Genomic DNA, 19137 nt, shown 5'->3' on the forward strand with positions numbered 1-19137 from the left:
TTTCTATATAGTTGTATATAGGAGATAATCTAACATGAATGATTTTAAGGGGAAGAATATAGAGTGGTTTCACCGTGAGTTCCAAAGTAGACAAAACTAAATCAATGATAAAAATGAAGATGGTGATAACTAATTACATTCACAGCATACTATATTATGCTTATATAAGCTTCACATACACACATCCATAGTGACACAGAATCTTAAAATAGCATGTAATATATTAGAGTTAAGGGGTATAGTCAAGTGCAAGGACATCATAGGACATATATATGTACTCATACTACACATACACATACATACACATCTACATATATAGAGAGGACCATGTGTTGGATCACTTGTATAAAAAGGTGATAAGAGAGACTAAAGTTGATAAACTCAATAAGAAGAGAAAAAATGGCCGATGAAGATAGATTGCTACCAATAGCCAATGTAGGGAGACTTATGAAGCAGATCCTACCATCAAATGCAAAGATCTCAAAAGAAGCAAAACAAACAGTTCAAGAGTGTGCAACAGAGTTCATCAGCTTTGTTACCTGCGAAGCCTCAGACAAGTGCCACAGGGAGAACCGAAAGACGGTGAATGGAGATGACATCTGGTGGGCTCTAAGTACTCTAGGCCTCGATAACTATGCTGACGCCGTGGGGAGGTATCTTCACAAGTACCGTGAGGCCGAACGAGAAAGAGCTGAAAACAACAAAAGCAGCAACGATAGTGGAAATGAGAGAGAACCAAACATCACAAGTGGTTATAGTAGAGTTTTGGAGAAAGGAAGCAGCTCTTCTGCTCGTTGAGATAAATCTATGTGACCTGAATCATGTACTATTAAAAGATCTATAGAGAGAAGAATAAGAGGATTATATAAGTTTAATGCTGAATCTTTATTACAATGTATATGTTTACATTTGCTTTATAAATGTAATTTTCTACACATAAAGATATGAGCTTTCTTCTTCAAAGAAAATATTGATTTGGTTTGAACCAGCGGGGGATCACATGGATATGGAAGTGGAGAAGACAGCAGAAACAAGGTAATAGCAAGATGATATTCTTTTTTTTTCCTCTTATGTATGAAAAGTAGTAAGTAAAGAAGATGTTTATGTGTATCACAATGCATAAATCGATATACTGATCTTGTTCAATGGTTTGATCTATGACAATTTTCATCCCCATATGCCATTGGAGTCTGAGGTTAATGTAAACCAAGGTAAATAAGGAGCATTTTAATTGATACATAACCATTTAAAATGAATTCTACAATTAAACTAAGATTCTTGGTGGAATTCGGATGAATTCAGAATGTAATGAGTTCACATTAATGGAAATCAGAGGCACAAAAAAAAAAACTCGAAGTAAGTTCAAAGTCAATATTTTTACTTTTCAAAAAAGAAAATAAAAAAAAATTAAAGGAACAGCCAATAAAACCAAGAACAACCATTAGGGAGATGAACTTGTTTTGTTTGTCGCAAAGCTGAATAGTCAAAACGGTCTAGGGTTTGCGTATAGAGGGTATTAGGTCCAGAATTCAAAAAAATAACCCCAAGATTTTAAGGACCACCACCTCATGGGTACACTAAACCCAAAATTATATACGATTTTTCCAAGATTTGTATATCTTATGACATGCTCGCTTTATGGTTATCTGCAAACCGTGTGATTTTAAATCATCCAATAAGAAAAAGAAATTAAGAAACATTTCAACAAAAAAAACCCTGTTACAAAAAAAAAAACATTTCAACAAAGAAAGATGCAGCCTATAGTTTATGTAGAGTTTTCTTGGGACCACTTCTCAACTATGTTATGTTCTTGTTCTAATCGACTAAAATTGAACAGGAGATTAGTTCAAAGAGACAAAAGCTGAAATCACAAACATCAAGATCTTTATTTAGCAATGACCATACGAAGATAGCAACATTCCTTCGTACATTTAAACTATTAGTATACCAATGTGGTAACACACCATTGCTATGTACTAAAACCTTAACAATGTTATATCTGACATCCAAGTACTTAATGATTCTAGGATACATGTTGGCTTCCACTGGCTCAAACCATGGAATCACGGCATTGAGCTCCTGCACAGGCAGGCAGGGTTGCCTTGGGAACCATGAGCGCGAATATTTTAAGTATCCACAAGTACACACTACATCTGATGTGCCCATTGAGAAGACAGAAAGAAAGATGAAGAGGACAAGTCCATGTGAAATATAAAAGCTTATTATGATGATTTGCATACAACCACTGCAGCATGGACATAAAAGAATATAATAACTTAGTATGATGATTATATTTTACATTCACCCATTGATTTTTAAGAAGTTGCTGAACTTGTTATCCCTCAGAATTGGATGCAGGTATGTCAAAGCTCCTTCGATTAAAAGAAAAGATCTATCTGATTTCATCTTTTGTCTCTTTGATTTCACTATTAGTGTAGTAAGAAACAACTGATTCGTAAAAGAAATTTCAGAGCTTGGGGTTATGTAGACACATATACGAGATTAGGTTTTCCTTTTGATGAGTTGAAAGATAGGAAGGATTTGCCAAGATAGGTTGAGTCTTTACTTTAGTAGTCATACAAAAAAAGAATAATATAGATCTAGTTACAGATTTAATAATGAGATTCCATCTTTAGTTACAGCTTATATTATGAGATCACAACTTTTATAAATGAATATATTAGTAGAACCAAGTTTAATGCAAAATACATCATATCTATTCTAATAGAACCAAGATCAAGGCAGCTGCATAAATCAAGTAATGTCTTGGCCTCACCTCTATTCTAAGTGGACGAGAAAATAGCAATAAATATAAAAGATGATGTTATTTATCCATAGGCAACTTTCCTTTACAGCTATTTCAAATGAACAAGTCTGGCTTTTACATCATCTTCATATTGTTTCTCATTAGCTTTCCTCTGAAAATTAGGTTTTTCTTCTAAAAAAACATGTAAAACCCTAATTCTAAAAATTGAATTTTGTAACTAGACTTCTTTGAATTATTTCCTTCAAAGTAAAACTTCATATATATGCCACTCAAGAGCATGATTGTGTGCATTGCATACATTAATTATGACAATTTTCAAAACAAGGTAACTATACTAACAAAAAAATGAAAGATTAACTAAGCTTGGAAAGTTCGGGTCAATTGTAAATTGTAGAGACCATTGATGACCTCGAACCTTGAATCCTCATATGACCGGTTGAGATTTCATCACTGATTGGTTTATTTAAGCCTTGTGCGGCCTTTGACCTAATCGTCCCGTAATGCTTAGAGAATTACAAATAGTTTGTGTCAATCAAAGTATCTAGTACTATGTTTACAATTAATGCTTACAACTTACAAGTGAATCTAGAAGCCGTGGCTATACTAACCTAACAAACAGCCAGAACATATTTTGGATTTTGCTTTCTCTGTTATAGACTTTATAGTCTTTCTGAGAAAACGATATAGCCACAGTTTGTTTCTTATATGCGCAACCTGATGCAGCTAAATTTACATGGTATTGATACGACGAGTCTTCTGAGAAGTGTGTGTAATGGACGATCGTCACACGTTTATGCCTGAACATGGAGTCTCTTCTCCTTCAAATTTTGCAATCTTCTTAGACGTTAAGACTACTAATTTCTCCTTATATATTGTGTAATGATTCATTTTCGTTTCAGTTAGTATACACAATGAGTTAAAAAAAGATGAATGAAGATAAACAGTTTCAACTTTTAGAACAAAACAAAAGGTTAATTTGCTCGACTGTCTGACTTCCATAGATTTGTTGGGCAATCTGGACTGCTCGAAACTTGCTAATCTTTGAGAATTGAACTCTAACGATAGAGGAAATAACAACAAAAGGACTCAGATTAGCTGAGGGCTGGAATACCGCAGGGCACACAGTCAAGCCGGGCAAGAAAACCTCACCTAAAAGGAACAGCTAGATCTCAGCATAGTCTGTCTAACACCTTTACATGTAAATCCGACGCAACTTGGGATAAAGACACCAATAAAACGGGATTGGGTTGGATAATCTCAGGATTACCAAATCAACACACCAACAAAGGAGCAATCTCTCAGGATTTCGTCAATTCCCCTTTAAACGAAGAGGTTCTAGCCCTCTGATCGGGTCTCATTGCAGCAGTAAATCTTGATCTCATTATGATCAGGATGTTCTCTAACAACTCAATGCTCATACGAGCGATTAACAACAATATTCGATTAAGGAAATATATATTGGTATTGTTAAAGATATCCAACAGATCTTCTATGTTTCCGTCATATTTCTTTTTCATCGATCTCTCGTGATCACAATGTAGAAGCCGACTTTCTAGATAAAAGACCCCTAAGAGATTCTCTTGTATTAAGCCCATCTTTGGGTTAACTTGAGACAATTATAGTTTTAATTGAAAAAAATAGTGTAATGGTTCATTTTCGTCTAAGTTATAGTTTCAATTTTTAAACAAAACAAAAGGTTAATTTGCTCAACTGTTTGACTTTAAATACAAGAAATATAAATGACTGATGTAAATGAATTATGTCATCATATCTATTTATTTTTTCAAAAGATAAACAATAATATTTATCCTTGAAAACCTATGTGTTATTATCAATTGGAAACGTTATGACAATAATTGTCTGGTTCGAAATGAGAAAATATCAAAATCTCAAATTATTCACAAAACAAGTAAACCCAACTTATTCATATCAAACATTATTAAACTTATAAATGTGATAAAATACAAAACATATTTAATAATTGTCTGGCTCGAAATTAGAAAATATCAAAATCTCAAATGATTCACAGCAAAAACAAGTAAACACAACTTTTCTTCATTTAAAAGTTATTATTAAATTTATAAATGTGATAAAATACAGGATATGAAGATATACTTGACTAGAATAAAACTATTACTGGATGCTATATAACATAAGAGTAGGAACTATTTGTATAAATTTATAGATATTTTTTTTTCACAATGGAAAAAAAGGAAAAACAATATACTATAGTTTTTCTTTTTTGTGTGACACATATATACTATAGTTTTTTATAATATAAAAAAAGAAAAAGAAAATGGAAATGGGAAAAAAAAATCATATCTCCATGGATTAAAAACAACATTACATTACGCTGCTGCTGCCTGCCTTCTTCTTCCTCTCCCTCAGATTCTTCACCTCCACAGATCCAAACAATGCCTTCTCAAATTAGGGTTCCGATCATCGACGTCTCTTCTCCTCTTCCTCCTCACCGAATTTAAGATCATCGCCGCGAATTTCCGGAGAACTTTCCTCGATTTTTCTCTTTTCCAGCTAGGTTCTCCTGTGACGGCGTGTTATCTCATCAGTTGACCTTCGCTTTCATCGCCAGATCGTTCTTAGGGCTCGTTTAGACGTTTTGGTGTTGATGAATCTCTGCCTAGGTTCGAGGAGCTCAGTAATTTCTTTATTCCTCGTCTTAGATCGGTGATTTGGGATTTTAGGGTTTCGGTTACTGGTTGCTCGGATTTATGATAGATTTATCGATTGAGAATCATTAGTTTCTGTGGATTGTTGTAACTTATATAAAACACGTTTGTGAGAGGGAGGGGGATGTTTGGTTCTACAGTGGATACCAGCCGTGGGAACAGCGGTGCCTCAGGGCAGCAGCTTCTTACTCCGACTCGCTTCGTGTGGCCTTATGGAGGTAGAAGGGTCTTCCTTAGCGGATCTTTCACCAGGTGAGGTGACTTGAGCTATAGAACTAGAGCTAGGATTGTTGCTTTTGTATTTTATGTGCTCTGTATATAGTAAGTATCTATTGGTTCTCTGTAGTGCATAGACTGACTTTTTGAAATGGGAATGGGAAACAGGTGGACAGAACATGTGCCAATGTCACCACTTGAGGGCTGCCCTACTGTTTTTCAAGTCATTTGCAACTTGACTCCCGGATATCATCAGGTTTGTAATTTGAACTTGACCTGTTTTCATAACAATTTCTTCCTGAGTTCATTCATCCCTGCTGGAGAATTTAAATCCTTAGAGACTCTGTGATGTCTATGATACTTATGCATTTAGTTTCTAGATATGCTTAAGCAATGAAATTATATATTCATCTGTTTATAGTTGATAGTGTATCATCATTGAACATTGTGTAATCCATGGTATTATCATGAACGTGGCTATTAAGACCTGGGATGCATAAGAAGCATCTGATGTTACATCCAGTTATTTCATTTTTCGTGCAGTATAAGTTTTATGTTGATGGGGAATGGCGGCACGATGAGCATCAGCCATTTGTAAACGCAAATGGTGGAGTAATGAATACAATATTTATAACTGGACCAGATATGGTTCCCACTGCTTTTAGCCCATCGAACATGGATGTCGATGATTTCTCCCAGAGAGTGGTAACGAATTTGACCTTTTATGCAGTGTTATGATATGCTTGTTTTCTTATTAGTAGCTTAGTTTCTGTTGTATTTCTAATATATAAATACGGCGCTTCATTTTTTTTCTTAATTGAAAAACTGAAATCCTTAAAAGAGATTCTGCAAATATATAGCAGGAGCCTTAGTTCCATAATCCTCTTTAGACTAAATTTCAAATTGAATTTCTGACTCGTTTGACATGGTGATATTATAGGCTGATCCTTCCCAGGATTCTATACCTAGGATGTCAGCGGTTGATTTGGAGGTGTCCCGTCACCGTATATCTGTTTTATTGTCAACCCGTACTGCATACGAGCTTCTCCCAGAATCGGGCAAGGTCTGGTTTCTTCATTTTCTTACTGTTTGATGATTTTTGTCTTCATATCCTATAGATTATCGATGAGATTACTTCTGTCATCTTAGCCGGAAAATGTCTAAGTGATTGTAAACTTTTACAGGTTATTGCATTGGATGTGAATTTACCAGTAAAGCAAGCATTCCATATACTCTATGAGCAGGTTTGCGATATTTACTATTGTGTCAGCTTCTCATCTTTTTGGATGTTCTTCTCTCTGTCCCTCAATCATGTATGGCATTCTTATGTTGTTGCATCCCTGCCTGAAAAGGGAAGGATGTGAGACTTAAAAGAACTAGATTCGTCTGAGTTAATATCTAGATTGTCTGGGTTTCTGGTTTTTGCTAATTCTGGATGCTTTCAGGGAATCCCTTTGGCTCCTCTGTGGGACTTTGGTAAAGGCCAATTTGTTGGAGTTCTTGGCCCATTGGACTTCATTCTAATACTGAGAGAGGTTGGCTTCTCTAAGAAATTGTTCATTGCTAGAGCATTCCTTCAAGTGACTGATGTATCATTTTAGAATTTCCAAGAGGAAATTGTGTGAATGTCAATAACTCGACTGGGAGATTCATATGCTTTACAGTCTTATATAACTACTTTGTCGTTAGTGATACTAGGTTGGGTTCGCTAATATTCATATGATTTAATGTCTAAACGATAGGATTACTTTGGAGTATAATAGATATCGTAGTTTTCAAGTATATTACCTAGGAAATTGATGTAGATCTTTGACTAGCTTCCTCAGTGTGAAGTTTTTCACTCTTGCGTGGTAATAGCAACTCTTTGAAATTGCAGCTTGGAACGCATGGATCCAACTTGACAGAAGAAGAGCTTGAGACGCACACAGTAGCAGCCTGGAAAGAGGGGAAGGCTCATATTAGCAGACAATATGATGGAATTGGGAGACCGTATCCTAGGCCACTTGTTCAGGTGAGACTTGTATAGTTACTTTCTACCGCTGATATTTTCTTTTACGTTGAAAAAGATCATGTTGTTTTCTCGATCTGCAGACTTTTACGAGTGTTTTAGCTTATTTAGACTCGCATATATCTACAGTTGATTTAACAATATAGGTTTAAAATAAAATGAATAACATGACTGTACCTTTTGGATTTGGATGTTTACTTATCTAGGAATGTACTGATTCATATATGCATGTCTACGTGTCCACATGTTTACTAAACTATCTTTTATCCACTTCCTTTTGCTTTAGCTGACATAGCTTTATCCTAGAAATTGCAGTTTACAGTAGAAAGAGCTAGAAGATTCCCTCTCTTACTATTAATGTTTTAATAAATTGCAATCAGGTTGGGCCCTATGATAATCTGAAAGACGTTGCCCTGAAAATTTTGCAAAACAAGGTGGCAGCCGTTCCTGTTATTTATTCTTCTCTGCAGGATGGGTCATATCCGCAGTTACTGCATCTTGCTTCGCTATCAGGCATATTAAAATGTAAGGTCCTTCAATTGTGAAACTGAATAAGATCATAAGGCACTGATATTTGTTCCAAATTGGCGATACACACTGTTTCATGACTTGCATATGATTCTGCCGTTTCCAAAATTTTCCCACTTCTTCATTTCTCCATATATACTGTTAAGGGATGGGATCTATAGGTTAGAGCTTTATAGATGGAATATCCTTTCACAAATTTTTGGTCACAGTTTTCCCTGCTGTTATACAGATTTCCCAAACTTTATGCTTCTTATCAAACACTTTAGCTCTAAATTACACATAATACTCCAGGTATATGCAGATACTTTAGACATTCGTCTAGCTCTTTGCCAATCCTTCAGCAGCCCATTTGTTCAATTCCCCTGGGTACTTGGGTCCCTAGAATCGGAGAATCAAGTAGCAAACCTCTCGCTACATTGAGACCACACGCCTCTTTGGGTTCTGCACTCTCGTTATTAGTTCAAGGTAATCCGTTTTTGCTCCTCTTTCATTTATTGTTTACGTTTTAACCGGATTTATATCTTCTGCATAGATCGTTATCATGCGAGTACATTTTGTATGTTTCCTCAGAGATGGAAATGAATGAACGAGTCGGGCTACATCTATGTTTCTAATATCTTGTGTTTTCTGGTTTTTACAGCTGGAGTTAGTTCAATTCCTGTAGTGGATGACAATGACTCGCTTATTGACATATACTCTCGAAGGTAAACATGAATCCATTCATCAGTCGTCATGATCTTTCTTCTGCGTTCCAATTTCTGAAGCCGGGTGTTCTAATCACATATCTTTTTTATTGGCCAGTGACATAACAGCCCTGGCTAAAGACAAGGCATACGCACAGATTCATCTTGATGACATGACGGTTCACCAGGTAAACAGAAGTCGAGATGCAACCCCATGTCTCATCCATGTTATCTTTGAAGTCTAAGCTGCCTATATATAAGCTGTCGTCATCAGAATATGTTTTCTTTCTATTTTGTGCGAACGTATGAGATGGAAGAATGAAAAAAAAAAAGAGAGGGAATTAACGTGGTTAAGGAAAATGTATGTGATTTCAGGCGCTGCAGCTGGGACAAGATGCAAGTCCGCCTTACGGAATCTTCAACGGGCAGAGATGTCACATGTGCTTGCGCTCAGACTCTCTTGTGAAAGTGATGGAGCGGTTAGCGAATCCAGGTACCACCGTCTCCCCCTCCCATAACATCTTCAGGCTTTGATTTTGCATTCATTACACAGACACACACACATAAAAACATCACCATCGGGTGAGAAGTATATTTTATTGGGGGGGTTTGGTTGTGTAACAGGAGTAAGGAGGCTGGTGATAGTGGAAGCAGGGAGCAAACGTGTAGAAGGTATCATATCTTTGAGTGATGTTTTCCGGTTCCTGCTTGGTCTTTAACTACTCCCCACCACAAAAGACAAAACAAAACAACCTTCTCAAAACTTTCTTTTCTCAATTCGTCAAAATGAAACTACCCAACAATTTGCTTATTGTTTCCCTTCTTATTGTGTTTTTTGGGCAAGGAATCATGTAAATTTGCTACGAATTTATTTTTGTTGTTCTTAGTTGAACGGGTTTCCCATTCTTGTGAAGGATTATTATTGGCTACGGGAATACTTACTTAGTAGCGCTTCTCTCAGCTTTTTAAAAAATTTATTTTCCTTTATAGAGGTTTCGCTAATGTTATGTGGACAATATAACGGACCAGGGACTAATGAGGGATTGGAAGCAAACGAGTATTATATTATAGCATGTAAAGCAAGTGCAAAGAGATGGTTTTGTTTTGTTGTACGTAGGATAATAGTATTCCAACAATGTTCGGGAGTGGTGAACCAGTGAACCCCCCCCCCCCCCCCCCCCAAACAGGTTTTATCCAGCATAACATCAAAGCTATGATGAATTTTCTTTATCAAGACCTTAACGATGTTGATGGAGCTCCTTTGTCATGTATGAAAATCTATCTCTCAGCTGTCGTGTCTTTTCCCTTTAATTTGTCTGGCACGTTTTCGCTCTTGGTCTGACCAAACCAATACAATAAAGATGATGTAATAAATGACTCTGAGTAAATGTTCACGCTTTCGCTTAAACTCAAGGCTTTGAACTTTGAAGCATGACTTCGAAGTGAGTGTTGCTCTCTCTTTCTCTAGTCCAGCTAAGTTTCTTTTAACTTGCAAGTATTTGCAACCGAAGCGACGACACGTAGCAGCACTCAAGAAACTCTAATGGCGCAGATCGGAAAGACACTTCTCGGTTCCGGCTGGCTAGCGGCTAGATCGACGGAGGTTAATGAAGACGGCGACCAGCTCACTACCACCAATCCACCGTCTATAGGTCCCCAATCTCCGTGGATTGAAGCCGTCGTTCCCGGAACGTAATCTTTACTTTCCCACTCCTTGTCAATTAATTCAAAAGTAATCGTGTAATGATCATTCCGATGAGTCTAGTGAAATTCAACTAAATCTTAGCAGTTACTCACTAGATTTGCCTCTTCTTGTTCCACCATCAATGCATGGTTTTGACATTTTTGCTGTTCCCCTGCAAGACAGTGTTCTGGGGACCTTGTTGAAGAACAAATCAATTCCAGATCCTTTCTACGGACTAGAAAACGAGACTATAACTGACATTGCCGATTCCGGAAGGGACTACTACACTTTCTGGTTCTTCACACGCTTCCATTGTAAACGGGTGAGAGGGCACATACTACTTATACAAGATTTGATATTTTCACCGTATATATCATCAAACTATGAACCCTACTATTTCAGTTTAGTTTATGTATACTATCTTCTTTTTTGTTTGTTTGTTTGCAGTTGTTGAATCAATACGTGCATCTGAATTTTCGTGCTATCAACTACTCTGCTGAGGTGTATGTAAACGGCCACAAGATTGTACTACCTAAAGGAATGTTCCGCAGGCACACACTTGATGTTACTGATATTCTTCATCCTGATAGCAGCGACAATCTACTTGCTGTTATCGTTCATCCCCCTGATCACCCTGGGTCTATACCTCCCCAGGGAGGCCAAGGTGGTGATCACGAGGTACCATCTCTCTCTCTCTTTGAGAAGCCAAGGCATTGTCTTTTTCATAGCAAACAACTATACCTTTATGTGGCTGAATATTTATGACAGATTGGGAAAGATGTAGCTGCACAATACGTGGAAGGTTGGGACTGGATTTGTCCAATTAGGTAATGTTTTTTTTTGGTTAAGCTTTATCAGATAGTTTTAAGGCATTTTCTCTGATTTCCTTTTTTCTTGTAGGGATCGGAACACTGGCATATGGGACGAAGTCTCAATATCTGTTACCGGGGTTAGTTTTTACATTTTTATGTAAAAGAGATTTGACTTTCTCCATTGATCAGGAACGTTTACAATTACGTTTCTTACTGAATGTTGTTGTTAGTTGCTATTAGGAACTGATTGTTTTTTTTTTGGGTTGCAGCCTGTAAGAATAATTGATCCCCATTTGGTCTCAACTTTTTATGACGATTACGAAAGGGCGTACCTGCATGTGACCGCTGACCTCGAAAACAAAAGCACATGGAATGCTGACTGTTCTGTAAATATTCAAGTAACAGCCGAACTCGAAAACGGTGTTTGTTTAGTAGAGCATCTTCATACAGAGAATGTTCTGATCCCTGCTCGAGGAAATATTCAGCACACGTTTAAACCGGTGAGTGGTTCTGTTATTGTATATTATTTATATTCTGCACCTACAAAATGGCTTCTTATAATTGTTTATTCTATAAGCTAATGAGTTTGTGAATGACCAGCTCTTTCTGTATAAACCTGAACTGTGGTGGCCCAATGGGATGGGAAAGCAAAACCTTTATGACGTCTTGATCACCGTCGTTGTGAAAGAATTTGGAGAATCTGATTCGTGGATGCAGCCATATGGATTCCGTAAGATTGAGAGTGATATTGATACTGTCACTGGTGGAAGGTAAGCTTAATATATTTCAGTTCAAGTTCGAAATGGGTTTGAATGATTCTGTGGAGGCTCTGCATCTTGTTTTTTCTTTTAAAAAAAAATCTAGGCTGTTCAAGATCAATGGAGAGCCGATATTCATCCGTGGTGGCAACTGGATACTATCAGATGGATTGTTACGCCTCTCCAAGGAACGTTACAGAACGGACATAAAGTTCCACGCAGATATGAACATGAACATGATCCGTTGCTGGGGCGGTGGGTTGGCTGAAAGGCCGGAGTTCTATCACTTCTGTGATGTCTATGGTTTGTTGGTATGACTCTAGACTCTAGATCTATAGTTGTCTATCATTCTTCAGAACCCTTTTCCATTTCTGAAGTTCCATCTTCATCTTACTTAAATCTCAGGTCTGGCAAGAGTTTTGGATCACTGGAGATGTTGATGGAAGAGGGGATCCAGTATCAAATCTAAACGGACCACTAGACCATGAATTATTCCTTTTATGTGCTCGTGATACTGTCAAACTCCTGAGAAACCATCCAAGCCTTGCTCTTTGGGTTGGTGGAAACGAACAAGTTCCTCCTAAAGACATAAATGAGGCTCTCAAGAAAGACCTGAGGCTTCACCCTTATTTCACAACCCATCTGTTATCAGACCAGGAGTCAGATCCTAGCGTTTACCTTGACGGTACTAGAGTTTATATTCAAGGATCTATGTGGGACGGCTTTGCAGATGGAAAAGGAAACTTCACTGACGGCCCTTATGAGATTCAAAACCCTGAAGATTTCTTTAAAGACACGTATTATAAGTATGGGTTCAATCCAGAGGTCGGTTCGGTTGGAATGCCGGTTGCAGATACTATAAGAGCGACAATGCCTCCGGAAGGTTGGGAGATTCCTTTGTTTAAGAAGGTTTCAGACGGGTTTGTGGAAGAAGTGCCGAACAGAATGTGGGATTACCACAAGTACATTCCATATTCTAAGCCTGGAAAAGTTCATGACCAGATTCTTATGTACGGTGTTCCAGATAATCTCGATGACTTCTGCGTGAAGGTACATTTGGGATCTTGAACCTTTCGGCTCATGTTCTAGCTTGGCTTTAACTTAAATGCGATCTCTATGTTCGGTTGAACATAGAAAGTTTAGATCTCAAGTGACATTATGACTTGATTTTATTTTTCTGTGATAGGCTCAACTGGTGAACTACATTCAGTACAGAGCTTTATTCGAGGGCTGGAGTTCGCAAATGTGGACAAAGTACACGGGTGTCTTGATCTGGAAGAACCAAAATCCATGGACTGGCCTCAGAGGTCAGTTCTACGATCATCTTCTCGACCAAACAGCCAGTTTCTATGGCTGCCGTTCCGCTGCAGAACCAGTCCATGTCCAGTTGAATCTGGCAAGTAACTTCGTTGAGGTCAGTTTGATTCCCTTTAATTCTTTTCTAAGATAATAATCTCTGTGAACGGTGGTCTTAAAAGTTAGTATAAGACTTGATCTAAAGAGAGTGATGTATGCAAATAATACAGATATCCTGTACTCTAACCACAGGTTGTGAACACGACTCCTAAAGAGTTATCAGACGTAGAGATAGAGGCATCGGTATGGGACCTAGAGGGTAACTGCCCATACTCCAAAGTGTTCAACAAAGTTTCTGCACCGCCAAAGAAAGTTGTGAAAATATCGGAATTCATGTACTCTAAATCAGAAAACCCAAAGCCTGTCTATTTCCTTCTTCTCAAACTGTACCATGCCTCAGACAAAACGGTTATATCCCGGAACTTTTACTGGCTACATCTGCCTGGGAAAGATTACACGCTCTTGGAGCCCTACAGAAAGAAGCAAATACCTATCAAGGTCACTTGCAATGCAGTTAACGTCGGTCCAGAGTACGAGCTGGAGATCAATGTCCACAATACATCTAGAGCTGACTTAGCCAAAAGCGCTCTTCAGGACGATGGAAAACGCGATGTGGGTTTGCTCCAGAAGCTCTTTAGTAAATTTGGTGGTACTGAAGATATCAACCGCGGTTTGAAAGTTGTGGAAACAGAGGGAACCGATCCCGGAGTTGCTTTCTTTCTTCGTTTTTCAGTCCACAATCCAGAGGCAGAGAAACAAGACACGAGGATTCTGCCTGTACACTATTCAGACAACTATTTCTCACTAGTCCCGGGTGAATCAATGTCTTTTAAGATTTCATTTGCTGCTCCTACAAGCATGAAGAAGCCTCCTCGTGTTATGCTTCGGGGATGGAACTACCCTGACGGGTTTACTGTTTTTGGTTAAGGCAAATTACTTATCGTGTTTGTAACATATGACTGCGTGCAAACCCAAACACTTTCAATAAATGGAACTTTTAACAGATGTTGTATTGGCAGCTCTCTATAACATGCACCCAACACACTCAGATTACACAAGATCTAGTACAATCAAGAGTGTTTCAGAATCATATATTCAGACCAAACCTCAAGTCTACTTCTCGTCACCAGAAAACAAGAATGACATACATATATATACTAGTTGAGCAATGGAAAAATCGAAAGCCGAGGATCAAGACCATCTGGACCTGTTTCTGGCCAGTCTTGCCCGTAAGTAAAAATAGCACGAGGGACATGGAGCTTTTTGTACATGTCATTTTCCTGGAGATGCAAACCTTGATTTCTCTCTGTGTCGGCTCAAGCTTCTGTCTCTTGGGGATGATCCCATCCCTGCCTGGCGCATGATCTCTGCAACAACACATATACTACAAGTCAACGAGTTGATTTACCTAAGCTTATATCACATCGATATTGTTATGTCATGTTGCTCAACGTCTATGATGTCTGGGCAAAACTTTAAGGGGACCAGGGTTTGTAATAATATATGCAGTGAGAATCTATAACTTTCTTGCTCCACTAACGAGTGTGAATGGCGAAAAGTTAACAGAGCAAACTACCTCGTAAAATAGTCTTGTTTATTGATCTAGAGAAAAACGCAGAACGTATTGTCATGCAAGATTTGACATCAAAGAAAACACGACAGACCGTGCAGTGTGCAAATCATGGACCTCACAAAAGGGACAGGACATACCTTGTCGCTTTCTTTCCAGTTCTTGATCAAGCTCTTCCTTCCACTTCTTCTCTATCTCCGACAAAGCAGCACTGCAATACCAAAACCAGCGAATTTTACCAAATAAAGCAAATGAGTGTCAAGAACCCTAGGCTAAGGTAAAAATTTGAAATCGTTGCTGGACAATTGAAAGAAAGAGCGGTAAATGTTTAAGAATTCTTGATCTTTGAATGTTTGGACGCATTCGTGATTATCCTCATATGGTTCATAAGTCAGCACTTGTAAAACCAAAATGCAACAATTATGCGACATAAAGGGGCGTTATAGCTTATGACATGCATGAATGGGACATAGTTGTCGCTTCAGTATTCCTAGTAAGTGCCTAAGAGGATCAAAGTAAATCTCTAAATCCTCAAAACTTAAATCCCAAACCAAATTTCTATACTAACCTCTGGTTCTTTGATTCCTCTTCAGTATCCTGCGAAGCTTCATCACCTCCATCGTTCATATTCACTTCACGACTACTTCCACTTCCTGGGCTCTTAGTACAACTAACTGTGTCTGTTGCTCTCGAGGGTGAACCACCAAGAGGACCCCGACTCGGTGACCTGCTTTTTGGAGGCAGTTTCAGGAAACCACGAGCAGTGTCCTCTCTTTTACTGCTACTTAAGTTACTCTCCATGCCACTTGGAGAGCATGTGATCAAATTGTTGTAGTATTCTTCATATAGAGGCGTCTGTAACTTCTTTAGCTCTGCAGCCTGAGATTAATATATTCACTCCCACGTTAGTGATTGACAGAATGTGAGTTGCGTTCAAATGACAATAAGGAACATGATAAGTGTGCGCCAAGCACCTTTTCATCTAAGAAAGACTTAATTTTTGACTCGGTCAGCTCCTCATCATCTTCTGAGTATGACGGTTGGTCAACTTCCATGCTCATCTTCGGCTCTTTCTCTCCATTACAAGGACTTTCATCGAATTTGGCATTCAAAGCATTGGAAATATCACTTGTGGCATCACAGCTCTGTCAAAGTAAGATTTAATAAATGATGCTTATAGAACAAAATGAAACTCAACTCAAACAATAGTTGAGACTTGAATCGGTCATTGGAACTGAAATATGAATCGCATGAATGGTTACCTTCTTCAGATCACTATTATTTTTAAGGATAGGTCCTGACTCTCCGTTAAATGTCAAAAAATTGTCATCATCAATCAAACACATATCGTCTTCCTCGCCTCCATTATCATTTTGTTGTCTGAAGTTGTTGTTTTGGATTGATTTAAAAGGAGATGCAAGTGAATAGTTCAGACTGCCCAAGTTACACATGTCTCCTACATCGTTGCATGTAGAATGTGGACTGAAACAGAGGAAGCAGACAACAAACAGTCAGAATCCTTCATAATCCCAAAAAGTTCATTTTAATATTTAGGTTTCAGCCAGAACTTACGAGCACTTAGTGTTAGTTAACTCTGACAATGTAGGAGTACTGCCATTGTTCTGGAAAAAAAAACAAAAATGACCATATCAAGATGGCTTCAAGAACAATATATATGATATTCATAAGATGGTCCACATGCACCCACCATGATAGAAACAAGATCAGTTGAAGCAGATTCCTTGTGTTGTCCCGTAACAAAAGGATGCTGCAAACAGAACAAAATCAAGAACACTTTTCCTATAAAAAAAAAATCAACTTCGATGGAGCAAAACTTAAACTGTTTATAGTTCACCTTTAGTAGCTCCGATGCCGTTGGCCGCATTTTCGGTTCCCTGCCAAGACGAATCAATGATTCAGCAATCCCAAAGACAAAAAACAATAGTAGTGATGAGATCTGCTTTACAATTCAAATCAATTGTTTCTGAAGCAAAGTAGCTTACTCCTGTAGACACTTGAGCAGAAAGTCTTTTGCATCAGAGGAGAGAGTATCAGGTATTGGAGGATGGGATTTTGTTGTTCCGATGAAGAAGATAGCAGCAACCTGAAAACAAAGTATGTCCACCTGTAATGAAACAAAATTCTTTACAACCAGGAATAGAATATATAAAATACCTCTTTATACTGCTGACTCCAAGGAGCCTTTCCAGTCACCATTTCAATAACTGTACAGCCCACGCTCCATATATCAGCAGAGCTGAAAATAATATCCACAGTTTTGTGAGAATTCAAATTATGGAGCGTCTGTGGCCGTAACTAAAATCATAATCACAGGCGTATGAGATATCAGGTAAAAATTGGTAGTTACAAGCACACATAAGAGCTTACAAGCTATGTCCAGTTTGAAGAATAACTTCCGGAGCCATCCAATAGGGTGTCCCTTTCATAGATTTCGCACCAGAAATCGTAGCCTAGAGATGAAAACATGTCATTATAAAGAATATAAGCTGAAGAAAAAAAAAATGATTTAACTTACCAACTCAGCTACTTGTTTTGATGCACCAAAATCAGCAAGTTTAATGCATCCTTTGTTATCCACAAGGATATTAGCCCCCTGAGAACAGAGGAACATAGAATATCATTGGCAATACACCTCAAGTATTGCAAGAAATTTCCAAAGTATGGGGAAAAACTGTTACCTTAATGTCTCTGTGCATAATTGCATGATTGTGAAGGTACTCCAACCCAAAAAGCAGCTGCTTTGTGTATGTCCGCACAACCTAGTTCAATCATCTCAACAATTAAAGAAAACACTCTAGCCAATCGATGGAAAGGAAAAAAAAAAGGAAATTTCAAGTATGACTCACTGATTCAGGAAAAGGTCCGAATTTCTCCAAGAGCGAAGATATAGATCCACCAGGAACAAACTCGAGAAGGATATTCAGTGTATCATCTTCTCTAACTGTACCCAAATATCTCTAAAGGCCAAGAAACAAATAAAAAACTAAGTTAGACAACACAAAGGAAGTATCGAATCCATATGCATTGTCATTGAGAAGAAGAGGATACAGTTTACTTACAACTATATTTGGATGGGAGAGATTTTTGAGAAGCTTAACTTCTTCCTCAAGCTCCTGAATATGAGCCTTCATAGCAGCACCAAGATAGAAACCAAAAGTCAAGAATAACTCGAAAGGAGAAGACATAAAAAGAGGTTGAGTTTGTTTAAGAACCTGAGTTTTCTCCTTGGAAGCATAATTGGATGCAATCAGAACCTGAGAGTAACAATCAGATCACATCCAATTAATCAAAGCTTTCGACTTTCAGTATTAGATTTCAGAATCGCTTAGTAACAGATCCGAGATAGATTGGTAAGTAACAAACAAACAAAATTAGCAGCAAAAGGAACTTCCTTTTTTAAAAACTAAGACCCGATTATTAGATTCGAAACCCTAGGTGTTTACCTGTTTGACGGCGAGAAGCTCCCCGGAATCGAGATTCATACCCATGTACACTGTACCGAACGCGCCGCGGCCGATTAACTGACCTTTCCTCCACGAAATCGGAGGTGGAGTATCTACGGTGGTAGGAGGAGGCGGCGGAGAGGAGGAGGGTTTGATGAGAGCCCTGGATTTGCGGATGCAGGAAGTGATCTTATCGGCGAGAACGCCGGGGAAAGGAGGCTGATTCTCCTGGTTATTATCTTCATCGCCGGCGGGAGGACGGAAGACGAGAGATCGGCGAACGGAGCCGAAGAAATCTTGCATCTCGATCGATTTTTGGGGGTTTGGTTTTCACACTGAGTTCGGCTTAAAGTATTAACGAAGTGAGTGAGAGGGAAAAGGGCATCGATATCATACTTTTTGAAATTAAAATAACATTTTGATTTTTAAAATACGAGTTGCTAAAAAAAAATGATTTTAAAATACGAAAGAGAAAAAAACAATTATATTTTTTTTATTGATGTAATGATTTTGGGCTGAACCAAAACTAATATCCTTTCCATTTCAGATAGTTTATATTTAAAAAAAAAATATTAATATATTTTTAAATTTAGTAAATTTTAAA

The 19137-nt window shown here is 38.0% G+C and overlaps 4 protein-coding genes across 5 annotated transcripts; 3 read left to right on the top strand and 1 right to left on the bottom strand.

Moving 5' to 3' along the window:
* Window positions 1–399: 399 nt before the first annotated feature.
* LOC108863505 (nuclear transcription factor Y subunit B-4) lies at window positions 400–874 on the top strand. Its single transcript, XM_018637955.2, has one exon. The coding sequence runs from the start codon at window positions 400–402 to the stop codon at window positions 796–798; it is 399 nt and encodes a 132-aa protein (XP_018493457.1). The 3' UTR covers window positions 799–874.
* Window positions 875–5091: 4217 nt separating this feature from the next.
* On the top strand, window positions 5092–9842 carry LOC108863485 (sucrose nonfermenting 4-like protein). 2 transcript variants are annotated; one of them, XM_018637942.2, is made up of 14 exons: window positions 5092–5423; window positions 5595–5706; window positions 5839–5926; window positions 6214–6375; window positions 6611–6733; window positions 6855–6914; window positions 7116–7205; window positions 7547–7681; window positions 8059–8203; window positions 8498–8671; window positions 8847–8910; window positions 9008–9077; window positions 9265–9382; window positions 9514–9842. In XM_018637942.2, coding segments are annotated over exons 1-14 (1437 nt in total). In that variant the 5' UTR covers window positions 5092–5422; the 3' UTR covers window positions 9609–9842. The 2 variants fall into 2 exon arrangements, with proteins under 2 accessions (XP_018493444.1, XP_018493437.1); XM_018637935.2 differs by having other exon boundaries at window positions 5092–5409.
* A 328-nt stretch (window positions 9843–10170) lies between these two features.
* On the top strand, window positions 10171–14504 carry LOC108807750 (mannosylglycoprotein endo-beta-mannosidase). The gene is made up of 11 exons (XM_018580000.2): window positions 10171–10581; window positions 10757–10895; window positions 11021–11251; window positions 11342–11400; window positions 11474–11522; window positions 11655–11885; window positions 11986–12155; window positions 12250–12454; window positions 12549–13193; window positions 13330–13557; window positions 13692–14504. Exons 1-11 carry the CDS (start codon window positions 10433–10435, stop codon window positions 14424–14426), a joined length of 2841 nt encoding a protein of 946 aa, XP_018435502.1. The 5' UTR covers window positions 10171–10432; the 3' UTR covers window positions 14427–14504.
* LOC108807758 (mitogen-activated protein kinase kinase kinase ANP1) lies at window positions 14460–18905 on the bottom strand. The gene is made up of 17 exons (XM_018580008.2): window positions 18534–18905; window positions 18303–18344; window positions 18150–18215; window positions 17937–18047; window positions 17769–17849; window positions 17606–17683; window positions 17458–17540; window positions 17245–17326; window positions 17073–17173; window positions 16925–16964; window positions 16778–16837; window positions 16642–16691; window positions 16332–16551; window positions 16044–16214; window positions 15638–15948; window positions 15210–15280; window positions 14460–14866 (listed from the first exon to the last, which is right to left on the bottom strand). Exons 1-17 carry the CDS (start codon window positions 18834–18836, stop codon window positions 14772–14774), a joined length of 1965 nt encoding a protein of 654 aa, XP_018435510.1. The 5' UTR covers window positions 18837–18905; the 3' UTR covers window positions 14460–14771.
* Between the last annotated feature and the right edge of the window lie 232 nt (window positions 18906–19137).

The sequence above is a fragment of the Raphanus sativus genome, chromosome 1 (genome assembly GCF_000801105.2).
Source record: "Raphanus sativus cultivar WK10039 chromosome 1, ASM80110v3, whole genome shotgun sequence".
Classification (NCBI taxonomy): domain Eukaryota; kingdom Viridiplantae; phylum Streptophyta; class Magnoliopsida; order Brassicales; family Brassicaceae; genus Raphanus; species Raphanus sativus.

What these genes read in the sequence shown, in the direction of transcription:
- LOC108863505 (XM_018637955.2), top strand. Translation starts at nt 400, where the DNA reads ATGGCCGATGAAGATAGATTGCTACCAATAGCCAATGTAGGGAGACTT.
- LOC108863485 (XM_018637935.2), top strand. An exon ending in ATGATTTCTCCCAGAGAGTG is followed by an intron (nt 6,376 to 6,610) that starts GTAACGAATTTG and finishes GTGATATTATAG; the next exon opens with GCTGATCCTTCCCAGGATTC. An exon ending in TTCTCCCAGAATCGGGCAAG is followed by an intron (nt 6,734 to 6,854) that starts GTCTGGTTTCTT and finishes AAACTTTTACAG; the next exon opens with GTTATTGCATTGGATGTGAA.
- LOC108807750 (XM_018580000.2), top strand. Translation starts at nt 10,433, where the DNA reads ATGGCGCAGATCGGAAAGACACTTCTCGGTTCCGGCTGGCTAGCGGCT. An exon ending in GCCAAGGTGGTGATCACGAG is followed by an intron (nt 11,252 to 11,341) that starts GTACCATCTCTC and finishes TATTTATGACAG; the next exon opens with ATTGGGAAAGATGTAGCTGC. An exon ending in TTCAGCACACGTTTAAACCG is followed by an intron (nt 11,886 to 11,985) that starts GTGAGTGGTTCT and finishes GTGAATGACCAG; the next exon opens with CTCTTTCTGTATAAACCTGA.
- LOC108807758 (XM_018580008.2), bottom strand. Translation starts at nt 18,836, where the DNA reads ATGCAAGATTTCTTCGGCTCCGTTCGCCGATCTCTCGTCTTCCGTCCT. An exon ending in TCTCCCATCCAAATATAGTT is followed by an intron (nt 18,048 to 18,149) that starts GTAAGTAAACTG and finishes CTTGGCCTTTAG; the next exon opens with AGATATTTGGGTACAGTTAG. An exon ending in CTGATCTTGTTTCTATCATG is followed by an intron (nt 16,692 to 16,777) that starts GTGGGTGCATGT and finishes TTTTTTTTCCAG; the next exon opens with AACAATGGCAGTACTCCTAC.